Source organism: Hyperolius riggenbachi, chromosome 3 (assembly GCF_040937935.1).
Source record: "Hyperolius riggenbachi isolate aHypRig1 chromosome 3, aHypRig1.pri, whole genome shotgun sequence".
NCBI lineage: Eukaryota > Metazoa > Chordata > Amphibia > Anura > Hyperoliidae > Hyperolius > Hyperolius riggenbachi.
The window spans coordinates 169335766-169353293 of NC_090648.1; the positions used below are offsets into that span (position 1 = coordinate 169335766).

Genomic DNA, 17528 nt, shown 5'->3' on the forward strand with positions numbered 1-17528 from the left:
TCCGATTCAGATTCTGATTTGCAGTTTGCTCCCTGCACACTGCAAATCGGAATCTGAATCGGATGTAAAAACTGATTAAAAAGCGGAATCTGAATCGGAATCGCGTGCAGTGTGCAAGAGGCCTTATACTGCACATACCTGAACAGCAGGGGCGTAGCAATAGGGGGTGCAGAGGTAGCGACCGCATCGGGGCCCTTGGGCCAGAGGGGCCCCGAAGGATCCTCCCTCATCTACAGTATTAGCTCTCTATTGGTCCTGTGCTCATAATAATTTCTTCTGTAGAAGCTTTGAATAATGGTTATCATTAACAAACTGCTCCCCATTCCCTTCTTGCACCTCTGACACTGTATTTGCCATTGGCAGGTTTGGTGCGCCATATCAATTGTTATATATAGAGTGCTTGGGGGGCCCCATTGTAAAACTTGCATCAGGGCCCACAGGTCTTTAGCTACGCCACTGCTGAACAGGCTTACATGTGCACTCGTGCATGCGCAGTACAGAGCCGCCAATCTTCAGAAGCACTTGGGGACACGAGTGCTTCTCAAGCCGCCCGAGGAAGCAAATTAAATGGGGATGATGGCGTTGGAATGAGGGGAACAAGAGAGGACAGGGAGAGCTCTATAGGATCCAGAACCTTCCCTGTCCATATCGGTAAGAATGTAACTTTTATTTTTTAATAAAACGTGTGAGCAGGCACAGTAAGTTCCCCCATCCAGTACCATTGCCTGACTCCTTCCAAGGGTACTTATTCTGGAGCAGAGAACATATCTGCAACATCATGCATAGCGCTGAGCCCATCGGCCTATAAGTGACTCCTCTTCCAGGAAACGGCAATGGTACCAACAAGCACTGGCCAGGAGGAGCCATGGATGTGCCAGGTGACAGGCATTATATGATGCCAACAACAGCAAAGCATTTATCCCATGAACGTAACAGGTTGAACATATTATTCAACACCATTTACAAAGGAGCTGGGTAGCTGTGTACAATGTAAATATTGTAAACTCGATGTTTCATTTAAAATAAATTACATTACAAATCCATTATAGAACCTTGACTAAAGATAAAAATGCTAGAGGTGGGGCTGCCCCTGACCTATACAAATATTATTTAGCAGTCCACTTGAGCTGAGTGTTATGTTGGAGAAGGGGCAATCAGAATAATATATGGACCAGTTTAGAGTTGAGTTGCATCAATGAGGAGCTTTTCTCCCCATGGAACCCTAAATTACTACACCAGCTCTCTAGAAATATTTTCCACCCCTTGATAAAGCCTAATTTGATTGCACTATATAATTATATATAAAAAAAAATGGGGCATCAATGATATATCATCAATTACGGCTCTTTGGAGTTTAGGGTTAGAACAATTCAAAGATAAGCTGTGGCTATTTAGAGTAGGGCTGACTGAGAGAGCTACTTTGAAAGATTTTATGTTATTGTTATCAGTCAGGATGAAGAGTGTACACAACCAAAGAGATCCTTAAAAAAACTTTTTTTCTGGTGCAAGCTCAAAATATGTCTGAAAAAAGAAGGTGGAAAAATGGGCATGGCCACACAACATAATGTGGTCATGGTCATGGGTGAAGCCAAAAGTTATTTACGGTAGATAGCTATATGTGCCCCCTTACCCCATTCAGATAGCCAGATGTGCCCCCCTTTAAATAGCCAAATATGTGCCCCTTTAGTTAGCCAGATGTGCCCCCCTTCACCTCGTTTAGATAGCCAGATGTGTGCCCCTTTAGTTAGCCAGAGGTGCCCCCTTCACACCGTTTAGATAGCCAGATGTGTGCCCCTTTAGTTAGCCAGATGTGCCCCCTTCACACCGTTTAGATAGCCAGATGTGTGCCCCTTTAGATAGCCTTATTCTGCTGCTGTTAATGCTTCTGCAGAGGGAGAGAGAGAAGCAGGGGCACTTCAGGCAGCCAGCGAGCCCCTGTCATGCACATGGGTGTGTAATGACCGTGCTGAGCACCCTCACAGTGCTGTGCCCGGGGACATATGTCCCCACCTGCCCACCCATAGCTACTCCTCTGATGTATATTTGGCTGGCTCTCCTCTAAATATTCAAGTGATAACAGTTGCACAGTAAAGTCGTATACAGCCTTCCAAGTAATAGCTAATGGAGAGCCAAGCCTGATATTTTGTTTTGTTTTTTGTTTGGACATTTTCTGGTCATGTTAACTAGCTAATACTTGGGTAGCACTGAGTTTACTGCTTGATGAATTTCCATTTCAGTAAAATAGATCTACAGGTAAAAAACAAACTTAGTTTGCACAGGATTGAGTCATTTGAATGATATCATTATCCACATCCTGTAGCTTCATGGCAAGGGAATAGACAGCTGGGAAAATAAACTTGTGAACAAAGAGATGAAACATTTGCATTCGGTGCACTTGGACCTTGGCACAATTCAGGGACAGGCAGAAAAAGGATACAGGACCAAGACTTTATCTAAGGCAGGCTAAGCTTGAAAGCAGGCCAACATTGAATAACTATTTTTCTGCTGTATAGTGATGATGGTAAGTACCTTTAAATGGGCACTATGGTGAAAACTGTAAAAAACAAAAAAAACAAAAAAAAAACCTGTCCAATTCTGAATTCATATGTACAAATGCATATGGATGAACATTTGTCTTATAGTAAATGAACTATAATTACTATAAATGTTTACTTCCTATGTAGCTGTCATTGCCAGTATGTATTATAGTAAAGCTCTTAAAGGGCACCTATAATCCTTAACTGATTTAACCAGTACTCTATCCAGCCACCTATGGGACTAGCTACGCTCCTGGTCCTAGTCCCATAGGTGGCTGGATAGAGTACTGGTTAAAGACTCTGCCTCTGCTACAGGAGACCAGGGTTTGAATCTTGGCTGTTCCAGTTCAGTAAGCAAGCACCTATTCAGTAAAGAGACCTTGGGCAAGACTTCCTAACACTGCTAATACCTTCTGAGCGCACCCTAGTGGCTACAACACAGGTGCTTTGAGTCCGCCAGGAGAAAAGATCAATATTAATGTTCTGTATCTTGTCAGTAAAACTACCATGCCCAGAGTGCCAAGACCAGGGGAATAGTGTGCGTTACACTAATACTGAAACTAGGTAATGCAGGTTGTGGAAATATCGCAACTACTCCTCTGGACATTGATACCAGTAAAATTGCGGAGCACTCTCTGTGCACAGCAGTTTTACTGGACCTATGTGACTCAGGGCCGTAGAAACATCAGTCTTGGGTTGAGTTGTCTTCCTCACTGGGGAAAGTTCTAAATGATAAACTTTTATCTCAGCTGATCATGGATGCAGGTGTTAGGATAGGATGTAATTCTTCTAAACACTCTAGTTTCACATCACATAACTTACTTTATAGTCGTGTTCTGCTTTATAAAGAGTTTATTTTAGTTTTATGAAAATAACATGATTAGCTACTTGCGCAGGAGATGTTCCACAGAAAGAGAACACAGTCATGTACTTTTCCATACAAAACAGGCATTTTGTATAAGCCCTGAGCAATAGGCAGAATTTTCCCACTACATACACACAGAAGACGTTGCATTTACTATGTATGGCAGAAAGTATTGAATCAGGATAATAGGATTTATTGGCTAACTTTAAAATATTCAGAACTTGGATGGCTAACATGGAACAATCCTTCATTAAAGCTTTGGCAAGATAGGTTTCTCAATCGCCTTGTAAGGGAGGTTCATAGAAACCAATAATGGACACACAAACTGGAAGAAAGAATCTGAGCACTGTAAATGACATCTTCTGTACAGCCATTTGTTGTTATTGTGACTTTGGGGCATATTCACAAAAGAAGCGTAAAGTTGCCACGCTCAAGTAGCACAATGCACCCTACCCAAGCATCGCTGGTCCCACTAATAGCACAATGCGCACTACCTTGTCAAACTAGGGGTACTTACATTACCTAGGTAGTGTGGGCTGCACTAATTGCTTAAAGCGGACCCAAACCAAACTTTTTTTAAATTAAAAATATTTAGTTGCACCACTCTAAAACATACAAAGATAAATAAACACTCCTTCAAGCCTATGATCATTTCAGTGCATGCTTTTCACCCTTCTCTTTTCATAACTATGGTTATACTGGGGGCAGCCATTAGCAATTCCTCCTTTGCTGGACACTATCTACTCCACCAGTTTGCCGGAAAAATCCCGGCAATTTGAAAGGAAGGGAGGGGTTCCTCCTATAAATGTAAAATATTTTATATTTGTCATCATGCAGCTGAAAAAAAGGCTGCTATTTATTATTATAATTTAGAAAATAGATTTTATTTCTGAAATCTTGTATTTTTTATTTGGGTCCACTTTAATAGCTCATGGCAACTTTACCGTACTATTGTGCATATGACCCTTGACATACTGTAGAAAGGCACTAGCAGTTCTTCTTATAAGAGGCACATGGAGCTGGTACATGTATTCATCCAGAGTAGCGGGTGCTGATATGAGCTCATCTGTTACGACGTTGTTACTGCATTTTCAAACCATGCTTTAATTTCGGCTTTGTTCTCTGCTACCCATTTGATGTTTGCCTTGGTCTTCTCTATGGCTTGCTCCAAAGCTCTTGCGGCTCTGCCAAAACCAGCCTCTTCATTTTCTTTTTTGAATTGTTCAAGCTGGAGAGAAAGAGTACAGTTCTTATCATTAAGAGAAAATATTTTCCAGATTGATCTGTATGAGATGAGTACACAGGAAAGCAGCAATGTATTAACCACTTCCCAACCGCCGTATTGACAAATGGCGGCCGGGAAGTGGACCCCGCAAAGACCGCCGTATAGACAAATGGCGGCGGTCCTTGTAGGGGCATGGGCGAAGCGATCGCGTCATCCGTGACGCGATCCTCCGCCGGCGTCTGTCACCGCTCACCCGTTGCAACATCCCGCCGGCCATACGGAAGCGCCGGCGGGATGTTAACCCGACGATCGCCGCATACAAAGTGTATAATACACTTTGTAATGTTTACAAAGTGTATTATACAGGCTGCCTCCTGCCCTGGTGGTCCCAGTGTCCGAGGGACCACAAGGGTAGGCTGCAGCCACCCTATGTCGCACCCAAGCACACTGATTTCTCCCCCCCCGCCCCAGATTGCCCACAGCACCCCTCAGACCCCCCCTGCCCACCCCCCAGACCCCTGTTTGCACCCAATCACCCCCCTAATCACCCATCAATCACTCCCTGTCACTATCTGTCAACGCTATTTCCCCCCCCCCCTGCCCCCTCCTGATCACCCCCCCACCCCTCAGATTCTCCCCAGACGCCCCCCCCCCCCCCCGTGTACTGTATGTATCTATCCCCCCTGATCACCTGTCAATCACCTGTCAATCACCTATCAATCACCTGTCAATCACCCATCAATCACCCCCTGTCACTGCCACCCATCAATCAGCCCCTAACCTGCCCCTTGCGGGAAATCTGATCACCCACCCACACCGATAGATCGCCCGCAGATCCGACATCAGATCACCACCCAAGCGCAGTGTTTACATCTATTCTCTCCTCTAAACACCCACTAATTACCCATCAATCACCCATCAATCACCCCCTATCACCACCTGTCACTGTTACCCATCAGATCAGACCCTAATCTGCCCCTTGCGGGCACCCAATCACCCGCCTATATGCTCAGATTGCCCTCAGACCCCCCCTTATCAATTCGCCAGGGCATTATTTACATCTGTCCTTCCCTGTAATAACCCACTGATCACCTGTCAATCACCTGTCAATCACCCATCAATCACCCCCTGTCACTGCCACCCATCAATCACCCCCTGTCACTGCCACCCATCAATCAGCCCCTAACCTGCCCCTTGTGGGCAATCTGATCACCCACCCACGCCAATAGATCGCCCGCAGATCCGACATCAGATCACCACCCAAGCACAGTGTTTACATCTATTGTCTCCTCTAAACACCCACTAATTACCCATCAATCACCCCCTATCACCACCTGTCACTGTTACCCATCAGATCAGACCCTAATCTGCCCCTTTACGGGCACCCAATCCCCCGCCTACACGCTCAGATTGCCCTCAGACCCTCCCTTATCAATTCGCCAGGGCATTATTTACATCTGTCCTTCCCTGTAATAAACCACTGATCACCTATCAATCACCCCCTGTCACTGCCACCCATCAAACACCCCCTGTCACTGCCACCCATCAATCAGCCCCTAACCTGCCCCTTGCGGGCAATCTGATCACCCACCCACACCAATATATCGCCCGCAGATCCGACATCAGATCACCTCCCAAGTGCAGTGTTTACATCTGTTCTCTCCTCCAAACACCCACTAATTACCCATCAATCACCCCCTGTCACTGCTACCCATCAGATTAGACCCCTATCTGCCCCTAGGGCACTCAATCACCCGCCCATACCCTCAGAACGCCCTCAGACCCCAGCCCTGATCACCTCGCCAGTGCATTGCTTGCATCTATTCCCCCCTCTAATCACACCTTGAGACACCCATCAATCACCTCCTGTCACCCCCTAGCACACCTACCCATCAGATCAGGCCCTAATTTGCCCAGTGTGGGCTACTGATCACTTGGCCAAACCCTCAGATCCCCCTCAGACCCCCTTCCGATCACCTCCCCAGTGCATTGATTGCATCTATTTTCCCCTCTAACCACCCCCTGAGACACCCATCAATCACCTCCTGTCACCCCCTAGCACTCCTATCCATCAGATCATGCCCAATACAACCTGTCATCTAAAAGGCCACCCTGCTTATGACCGGTTCCACAAAATTCGCCCCCTCATAGACCACCTGTCATCAAAATTTTCAGATGCTTATACCCCTGAACAGTCATTTTGAGACATTTGGTTTCCAGACTACTCACGGTTTTGGGCCCGTAAAATGCCAGGGCGGTATAGGAACCCCACAAACTGACCCCATTTTAGAAAAAAGACACCCCAATGTATTCTGTTAGGTGTATGACGAGTTCATTGAAGATTTTATTTTTTGTCAAAAGTTAGCGGAAATTGATTTTTTTTTTCACAAAGTGTCATTTTTCACTAACTTGTGACAAAAAATAAAATCTTCTATGAACTCGCCATACACCTAACGGAATACCTTGGGGTGTCTTCTTTCTAAAATGGAGTCACTTGTGGGGTTCCTATACTGCCCTGGCATTTTAGGGGCCCTAAACCGTGAGGAGTAGTCTAGAAAACAAATGCCTCAAAATGACCTGTGATTAGGACGTTGGGCCCCTTAGCGCACCTAGGCTGCAAAAAAGTGTCACACATGTGGTATCGTCGTACTCAGGAGAAGTAGTATAATGTGTTTTGGGTTGTATTTTTACACATACCCATGCTGGGTGGGAGAAATCTCTCTGTAAATGGACAATTGTGTGTAAAAAAAATCAAACAATTGTCATTTACAGAGATATTTCTCCCACCCAGCATTAGTATGTGTAAAAATACACCCCAAAACACATTATACTACTTCTCCTGAGTACGGCGGTACCACATATGTGGCACTTTTTTACACCCTAAGTACGCTAAGGGGTCCAAAGTCCAATGAGTACCTTTAGGATTTCACAGGTCATTTTGCGACATTGTTGGTTTCAAGACTACTCCTCACGGTTTAGGGCCCCTAAAATGCCAGGGCAGTATAGGAACCCCACAAATGACCCCATTCTAGAATGAAGACACCCAAAGGTATTCCGTTAGGAGTATGGTGAGTTCATAGAAGATTTTATTTTTTGTCACAAGTTAGCGGAAAATGACACTTTGTGAAAAAACAATTAAAATCAATTTCCGCTAACTTGTGACAAAAAAATAAAAACTTCTATGAATTCACCATACTCCTAACGGAATACCTTGGGGTGTCTTCTTTCTAACATGGGGTCATTAGTGGGGTTCCTATACTGCCCTGGCATTTTAGGGGCCCTAAACCGTGAGGAGTAGTCTTGAAACAAAAATGACCTGTGAAATCCTAAAGGTACTCATTGGACTTTGGGCCCCTTAGCGCAGTTAGGCTGCAAAAAAGTGCCAATCATGTGGTATCGCCGTACTCGGGAGAAGTAGTATAAAATGGAAACTTTTTTTTTTTTTTTTGTCACAAAGTGTCATTTTCCGCTTACTTGTGACAAAAATTAATATCTTCTATGAACTCACTATGCCTCTCAGTGAATACTTTGGGATGTCTTCTTTCCAAAATGGGGTCATTTGGGGGGTATTTATACTATCCTGGAATTCTAGCCCCTCATGAAACATGTCAGGTGGTCAGAAAAGTCATAGATGCTTGAAAATGGGAAAATTCACTTTTTGCACCATAGTTTGTAAACGCTATAACTTTTACCCAAACCAATAAATATACACTAAATGGGTTTTTTTTTATCAAAAACATGTTTGTCCACATTTTTCGCGCTGCATGTATACAGAAATTTTACTTTATTTGAAAAATGTCAGCACAGAAAGTTAAAAAAAATCATTTATTTGCCAAAATTCATGTCTTTTTTGATGAATATAATAAAAAGTAAAAATTGCAGGAGCCATCAAATAGCACCAAAAGAAAGCTTTATTAGTGACAAGAAAAGGAGCCAAAATTCATTTAGGTGGTAGGTTGTATGAGCGAGCAATAAACCGTGAAAGCTGCAGTGGTCTGAATGGAAAAAAAGTGGCCGGTCCTTAAGGGGTAGAAAGCCCTAGGTCCTCAAGTGGTTAATAATAAAGTTTGTTGATCAACTCCATTCACCATTTTCCTAATACAGAATAGAACATGAACACTGACAGAGTGGTGTAGCAATATGGGTTGCAGAGGTAGAGAACACACCAGGGCACCTGGACCAGAGGTGGCCAGTAGGGGCCCTCCTTCAACTGCTTTGTTAGCTGTTTATTGGTGCCAAGCTGATAATGATCACCTCTATATGGGCTTTGATTACATGTAACCATAAAGGTAGCCATAGATCAGGCGACTTTGCGGCCCATCGACCATCCAATTTGATTATTATAATCGAATTGGATCAAAATCGATGCCACCAAGTGCATGCCAGATCGACAATGCAACCAATTTCAGGACGTAATCGGTCGCACAAGTCGATCGCGCATGCTGCAAGATGTTGGGCTGACTTGCTCGATCAGATGCGTGGCAGTAACGGTGAGCAATCTTGGGACAATCGATGAACGCAACAAAACCCCCAGCGCTGTCCCCCCTAATGTTAAGTGTTCCTCCCCGGTGCCCAGTTAATGTTATAGATTACCTGTCCGCTGCCTCTGCTTGTCCCCGCTGGCTCCGGACGCACTCTGCTCTACATACACATGAGCCCCACGTGGTTGCCTAGTAAGGTAGCGCGCATTGATGTCAGATGTCAGACGCGTGGCCATGTTACTAGGCAACCATGTGGCACGTGTGTGTGAAGAACAGAGTGCACCCAGAGCCAGCGGGTACAAGTGGAGGCAACGGACAGGTAATGTATAACATGCACTGGGCACCGGGGAGACACTTAACATTAGGGGGAAAGCATTGCGGCGGTGAGACGGACGGATGTGGCGTCACAAGGCCAATTCTGGATCGATTTCAGCATGAAATTGATCAAGAATCGGCCTGCGGTGTATGGGCAGCTGACAGATCTCTCTCTAATCAGATTCGATTAGAGAGATTTCTCTCTTGGTTGAATCTGCCCATCATCACTAGATGTATATCTAGCTTTAATAGACTGTTCTCCTCCCCTGCTCACTCCTCTCTGACACTGCAGCTGTCCTTGGCAGGTATTGGGGCTCCATATAAATTGCTATTTATAGAGTGTTTGGTGGGCACCAGTGTAAAATTTGCACTGGGGCCCAGAACTCCTAAGCTACGCTCAGTGGCGGCTCCAGGAAATTTTTTTAGGGGGTGCTATGCAGGTGCTGGACCAATTTCCGGGGGAGCTGACGACCTGCGGCGCGCGAAGCGCGCCGCGCCAAAAATGGGTGTGGCCACAACCTGCGGCGCGCGAAGCGCGCCGCGGCGAAAAAATGGGCGTGGTCATGACCGGATGAGGGCGGGGCTAACTGTAATTTAAAGTGAACCCAGGGTGAGAGTGATATGGTGGCTGCCATATTTATTTCCTTTTAAACAATACTAGTTGCCTGGCAGCCCTGCTGATCTATTTGGCTGTAGTAGTGAACTGAATTACACCAGAAACAAGCCATGCAGCTAATCTTGTCAGTTCTGACAATATTGTCAGAAACCCCTGACCTGCTGCATGCTTGTTCAGGGTCTATGGTTGAAAGAATAAGAGGCAGAGGACCAGCACGGCAGCCAGGCAACTGGTATTGCTTAAAGGGAGATAAATATGGCAGCCTCAATATTATTCTCACCTCGGGTTCCCTTTAAAAGTGCAACGCAAAGACAGAGGGCCCAAGTTTTGGTGACCCTTTTCCCTGAAAATTCACATAATTGTGCAGGTTTTCTCAAGAAAATACACGTAATGTGAGCAGATTTTAACAAAAAACACGTCCAATGACCCCAATATGCACAATCGTTATCAGATATGGCCCCAATATGCACAATCGTTATCAGATATGGCCCCAATATGCACAATCGTTATCAGATATGGCCCCAATATGCACAATCGTTATCAGATATAGCCCCAATATGCACAATCGGTAGCAGATATGACCCCAATATGCACAATCGTTAGCAGATATGACCCCAATATGCACAATCGTTATCAGATATGGCCCCAATATGCACAATCGTTATCAGATATGGCCCCAATATGCACAATCGGTAGCAGATATGGTCCCAATATGCACAATCGGTAGCAGATATGGTCCCAATATGCACAATCGGTAGCAGATATGGTCCCAATATGCACAATCGGTGGCAGATATGGTCCCAATATGCACAATCGGTGGCAGATATGGTCCCAATATGCACAATCGGTGGCAGATATGGTCCCAATATGCACAATCGGTGGCAGATATGGTCCCAATATGCACAATCGGTGGCAGATATGGTCCCAATATGCACAATCGGTGGCAGATATGGTCCCAATATGCACAATCGGTGGCAGATATGGTCCCAATATGCACAATCGGTGGCAGATATGGTCCCAATATGCACAATCGGTGGCAGATATGGTCCCAATATGCACAATCGGTGGCAGATATGGTCCCAATATGCACAATCGGTAGCAGATATGGCCCCAATATGCACAATCGGTAGCAGATATGACCCCAATATGCACAATCGGTAGCAGATATGACCCCAATATGCACAATCGGTAGCAGATATGACCCCAATATGCACAATCGGTAGCAGATATGACCCCAATATGCACAATCGGTAGCAGATATGACCCCAATATGCACAATCGGTAGCAGATATGACCCCAATATGCACAATCGGTAGCAGATATGACCCCAATATGCACAATCGGTAGCAGATATGACCCCAATATGCACAATCGGTAGCAGATATGACCCCAATATGCACAATCGGTAGCAGAAATGACCCCAATATGCACAATCGGTAGCAGAAATGACCCCAATATGCACAATCGGTAGCAGAAATGACCCCAATATGCACAATCGGTAGCAGAAATGACCCCAACATGCACAATCGGTAGCAGATATCGCCCCAATATGCACAATCCGTAGCAGATATGACCCCAATATGCACAATCCGTAGCAGATATGACCCCAATATGCACAATCCGTGGCAGATATGACCCCAATATGCACAATCCGTGGCAGATATGACCCCAATATGCACAATCCGTGGCAGATATGACCCCAATATGCACAATCCGTGGCAGATATGACCCCAATATGCACAATCCGTAGCAGATATGACCCCAATATGCACAATCCGCATCACCTGAAAAAGAAAAGAAAAACCCATTTACTCACCTACAGCCAGAAGACCTTCTTTCCCGACCTCCCGTCCCGAGTCCCGACCTCATTGTGGCGCGCAGCGCCCGCGCGCCCACGATCCTCTTCCTTCCCGACGTCACGACGAGACTTCCTGCCTGCATGCAGAGAGCAGGGCTACGGGAAAATGGCCGCCCGAAGTCTGCAGAACAGGGCTCCGGGCGGCCATCTTACCGTAGCCCTGCCTGCTGCTCCGTGCTGCCGGTGTGTGAACTGACTTGGCGTCTTTTAGACGCCTGAAGTCAGTTCACTCCAGGGGGTGCTTTGGGGGTGCTTGGACAATTCTAGGGGGTGCTCGAGCACCCCCAAGCACCCCCCTGGCGCCGCCACTGGCTACGCTACTGCATTTACATTTCTAGGACTACATTTAATAATCAGGAATTTTCCTCCAGCACTACCTCTTTACTCCATTTTTGCCTTTGCTTGCCTTATTGCTGGCCAATTACATTACCTACCTGCTTCAGTTCAAAGTCTGTTGAGAACCTTGTAGTCACTGATGTAATCAGGTTATCAAAAGATAAAGAGGTACTTCCAAATCTAGAGAGGAAAATGCAAAAAGTGCAATGAGTTTTACTATACCGGGCAGACAGAACACTTTACTGTAGATCATTGTGATTTTACATTTAAAGAGACTCTGTAACAAAAATTGCATCCTGTTTTTTATCCTCCTACAAGTTCCAAAAGCTATTCTAATGTGTTCTGGCTAACTGCAGCACTTTCTACTAACACAGTCTCTGTAATAAATCAATGTATCTTTCCCCTGTCAGACTTGTCGGCCTGTGTCTGGAAGGCTGCCAAGTTCTTCAGTGTTGTGGTTCTGCTATGAACTCCCCTTTATGCACACTGCCTGTGTGTTATTTAGGATTAGAGCAGCTTCTCTCTTCTCTCTCTTATCTTTTACAAGCTGGATAAATCGTCCTCTGAGCTGGCTGGGCTTTCACATACTGAGGAATTACATACGGGCAAAGCTGCTTGCAGGAAGAAAAGAGCAGCCTGAAACTTCAGTGCATGGGGGAAAGAAACACACAAATGATCTCTTGAGATTCAAAAGGAAGGCTGTATACAGCCTGCTTGTGTATGGATGTATTTTCTATGTGTGGACATACTGTACATCAACCTACTTCCTGTTTTGGTGGCCATTTTGTTTGTTTACAAACAAACTTTTAAAAACTGTTTTTAACCACTTTTAATGCGGCGAGGAGCGGCGAAATTGTGACAGAGGGTAATAGGAGATGTCCCCTAACGCACTGGTATGTTTACTTTTGAGCGATTTTAACAATACAGATTCTCTTTAAAGGGAACCATAACTGTGATAAAAAAAAGTTTCACTTACCTGGGGCTCCCCCAAGCCCCCTGCAGCTCTCCTGTGCCCTCGCAGCTCCTCAAGTGTCCTCCGGTCCCCCGCCGCGGGTTAGTCTGGTTTTTGGCCTGGCCACACGCATCCTTGTATGTGTTGCCATCGTCAAGCACATCCTGCGCAGGTGCAGTACGAGGTATCTCTTACTGCATCTGTGCAGGATGCGCTTGACGACGGGAAAGCATGCAACGATGCGTGTGGTAAAATTAAACTAACCTGCGGCAGGGCACCGGAGGATAGTCAAGGACCGGCGAGTGCACCACACGGCTGCAGGGGGCTAGGGGAAGACCCCAGGTAAGTGAATTTTTTTTATTTTTATCACAGTTAAGGTTCACTTTAAGCTACACTCATGGCCCTAGTCACATAAAGGTAGCTACACTCCTGGCCCTAGTCCCATAAAGGTAGCTACACTCCTGGCCCTAGTCCCATAAAGGTAGCTACACTCCTGGCCCTAGTCCCATAAAGGTAGCTACACTCCTGGCCCTAGTCCCATAAAGGTAGCTACACTCCTGGCCCTAGTCCCATAAAGGTAGCTACACTCCTGGCCCTAGTCCCATAAAGGTAGCTACGCTCCTGGCCCTAGTCCCATAAAGGTAGCTACGCTCCTTGCCCTAGTCCTATAAAGGTAGCTACGCTCCTGGCCCTAGTCCCATAAAGGTAGCTACGCTCCTGGCCCAAGTCCCCTAAAGGTAGCTACGCTCCTGGCCCTAGTTCCATAAAGGTAGCTACGCTCCTTGCTCTATCCCATAAAGGTAGCTACACTCCTGGCCCTAGTCCCATAAAGGTAGCTACGCTCCTGGCCCAAGTCCCATAAAGGTAGCTACGCTCCTGGCCCTAGTTCCATAAAGGTAGCTACGCTCCTTGCTCTAGTCCCATAAAGGTAGCTACACTCCTGGCCCTAGTCCCATAAAGGTAGCTTCACTCCTGGCCCTAGTCCCATAAAGGTAGTAACATCTGACTAGTTTACTTTTTCACGCAGTTTTTTTTATGTAATTACAACTGTATGATATACTTGGTAACTATCTCTTGGAGAAGTTCGATAACACAAAATTACTGAACGCTTACAGTGTAAGGAATGTCTCCCAGTTGGCTCTGACAAAATCCCAGGCAAGACCCTGGCCGATCACATTGCGGGCAACACTTGCAATGGTGGAAACACTGTCTTGTCTGCGAATTTTTGTGGAATCTATGGCATATTCCAGGAGTCTGTAAGGAAGTGCAGTATAAGAATACATTAGGCTTTGTCAACAGAAATGAACGCTTGTTATGATGATGACTTTGTGAATAATTGTGGGTTTAATATGATTTACTTCCAAGTAACTGTGACAGGAAACACATGAGCAGATCATTGCTCACTTCCTTGCATAGGAAACCTGAACTGAGAGGAAAATACATTGCTGACTACTTTTGTCTAAAAACACTACTTGTCTGGCTGTCATGCCTGTTCTTTTACTTTAATGTCAGCCACATACACATATATTTCTTAGTCATCTTAAACTGGTGGTTTTCAAATAACTGCATGAGAAGCTGAAGCAAGGGTTTGAATTATGTAATTCAACATGATCAAACCTTCTCAGCTGTTTCATTCAAGGATAACTGAAGCAAGAAGTACATGGGGGCTGCCATATTTATTTCCTTTTAAACAATACTAGTTGCCTGGTAGCCCTGCTGATATATTTGGCTGCAGTAGTGTCCGAATCACAGCAGAAACAAGCATGCAGATAATCTTGTCAGATCTGACAATACTGTCAGAAACATCTGATATGCTGCATGCTTGTTCAGGGTATATGGCTAAAAGTATTAAAGGCAGAGGATTAGCAGGATAGTCAGGTGACTGGTATTGCTTAACCCAGGGTCTCAAACTTGCGGCCCGCGGGCCATTTGCGACCCTCGATACAATATTTTGTGGCCCTCGCTGGCAAAAGCTTCCTTATAGTTCGCTTCAGCGCTCCCAAGTAATCCGCTGCATCCCCACCGCTAAACAAGGGCTGCAGAGCCCCCAAATCGCCCGGGGGGCAATCTGCCGGCATTTCCTGGAAGGGGCAGAGCTTTCAGCTTCAGCTCTGCCCCTCCTGATGTCAATCGCCGCACGGATCGCCGCCTCTCCCCACCCCTCTCTGTGAAGAAAGAGTGAGAGGGGTGGGCAGAGGCGGCGATGCGCCGCGATTGTGAAATTCCTTATGCGGCCCAGCCTCATCCTGACTTTGCCTCCTGCGGCCCCCAGGTAAATTGAGTTTGAGACCCCTGCCTTAACCGGTTCAGCACCGCAGTGGCGAAAATCTCATGCATCCGAGCAACGTTCACCTCCCATTCATTCGCCTATAAGTTTATTGCTACTTATCACAATTAATTGATCTATATCTTGTTTTTTCTGCCACTAATTAAGCTTTCTTTGGGTAGTACATTTTGTTAAGAATTATTTTTTTCTAAATCCATTTTAACAAGAAGATTAAGAAAGAAATGAAAAAAATTCATTATTTCTCAGTTTTTGGCCATTATAGTTTGAAATTAATATACGCTACCGTAATTAAAACTCATGTATTTTATTTGCCCATCTGTCCTGGTTATTACACCATTTTAACGATGTCCCTATCACAATTTATGGTGCCGATATTTTATTTAGGTGCATTTTTTCAATTTGCGTCCATCACTATTTATAAGCTTATAATTTTAAATAATAAAATAACATACTCTCTTGACATGCATATTTAAAAAGTTCAGACCCTTGGGTAACTATTTATGCTGTTTTGTTTTTTTTTATTGTATTTTTTTTTTATTTTTATTTTTTAATATAAAATGTATGTGGGTAATTTTTGGTGTGGGAGGGAAACTGCTAATTTTAAAGGTAAAATAATAGAATTGTTTCAATAAAAATGTATGTGGGTGCAGTTTACTATTTGGCCACAAGATGGCCACAGTAAAAAAAAGTCCTGGATGCGAACGATCTCGCATCCAGGAACTAAAGAACACGGAGAAGTTTCCTGGGGGGCAGAAATACAGCGCTCTCTCACTAGAAAGCGTCGGTTTTTCTGCGGGGAAGTTAGATCGGTGAATGGGAATTATATTCCCATTCACTGATCGGGGGGCTAGCGGCGGGCGGCAGGAGCGCGCGCCCGATCGCGCGCACGATGCGGCGGGAGCAGCAGTGCCTATCTGGACGAGGAAGCTCGTCCAGATAGGCCGAACTGGTTAAAAGGAAATAAATATGGCAGCCTCCCTATCCCTCTCACTCCAGTTGTCCTTTAAAGAAAATGGTTACAGATTGCCCAGCAAGCTCATGGTGAACCAGAATTCCATTTAGTGTTGGGGCTAAAAGGACTAAAAAAAGGACATGAGTACTGACTTAGAGAAGAACTCCCAGCTATAGCATTTATTCAGTACCGTGTGTGTGTTCCACTAGGTAGGTACTGCACTAGTACTGCATGGTCACATTGTCCATTAAGTAACTGTATTGTACTATCAACATAAAGAACTGTAATTCCAAGGAGGGAATGTATACTGCTTTGCAGTGGTGTAGCTAGAGATTATGGGGCCCCATAGCAAAACTTTCATGTGCCCCAGATGTAGGCACTCTTTAACAATGCCACCTGCCCCTACCCTATGGATATGAGTTAATTGGGCAATTTACACTCTCATGCAATCAGCACTGCGCATCCTTCATGGGCACTAAGAAAAAGTTTGAGGGTGGATGAACACAAGAAAGTCAATGCAAAAGAGTTTGTCAGCACCCCAAGTAATAATGACTGCGTGTGCTGGGGTAGAGCATGTATACATAGTACTAAAGAGAAAAGATACCCCTATACACAGCACCACTGCAGACCATATGTATCAATCAAAAAAATATATTTTTATTACAAGCTTTGCAAACACATATCAATGATACACAAACATTTAAAAACATCTAAAAACAGCATAATATTGTATTTCCAGCCATATTCAACATAATGGGCCTGCTAGATATAATAATCTATTATGTTCAGTCTCAGTGGATGTATAACCTGTAACCACTGGGGGCTCAGAGAATGAGCCCCCTCGTGGATGAACCCGGGTTCAGTAAGAATTATAAAGTGCAAAAAATTGGAACCATGAAAGTGCATATAGTGCTACACAAAAACAATCATTCAACATATGCAATAACTGTGCAACCTATCAGACTAAAAGTGCAGTTTAAATACAGTCAGAGTCACTAATGACCAAGTGGAAGCAGCCTATTAGGATCTGCAAAGAAGTGAATAAGTAAAAGATACTTAGCCGGGTATGAAAAGAAAGGCAGGCAGACTGGCATGGAAAGACGG

At 45.0% G+C, this 17528-nt stretch overlaps 1 protein-coding gene across 2 annotated transcripts in view; it reads right to left on the bottom strand.

The window, feature by feature from the left end:
* Positions 1 to 3393: 3393 nt before the first annotated feature.
* The window catches only part of LOC137563141 (aminopeptidase N-like), a 62643-nt gene continuing 48508 nt past the window's right edge, over positions 3394 to 17528 (bottom strand). The window contains exons 18-20 of one of the 2 annotated variants that reach the window (XM_068275238.1): positions 14299 to 14439; positions 12332 to 12413; positions 3394 to 4630 (exon numbers count right to left, since the gene is read on the bottom strand). In XM_068275238.1, coding sequence (XP_068131339.1) covers positions 4472 to 4630; positions 12332 to 12413; positions 14299 to 14439 — 382 coding nt within the window. In that variant the 3' untranslated portion in view covers positions 3394 to 4471. The remainder of the gene's footprint in view (positions 4631 to 12331; positions 12414 to 14298; positions 14440 to 17528) is intronic. The other variant, XM_068275239.1, reaches the window with a different exon arrangement.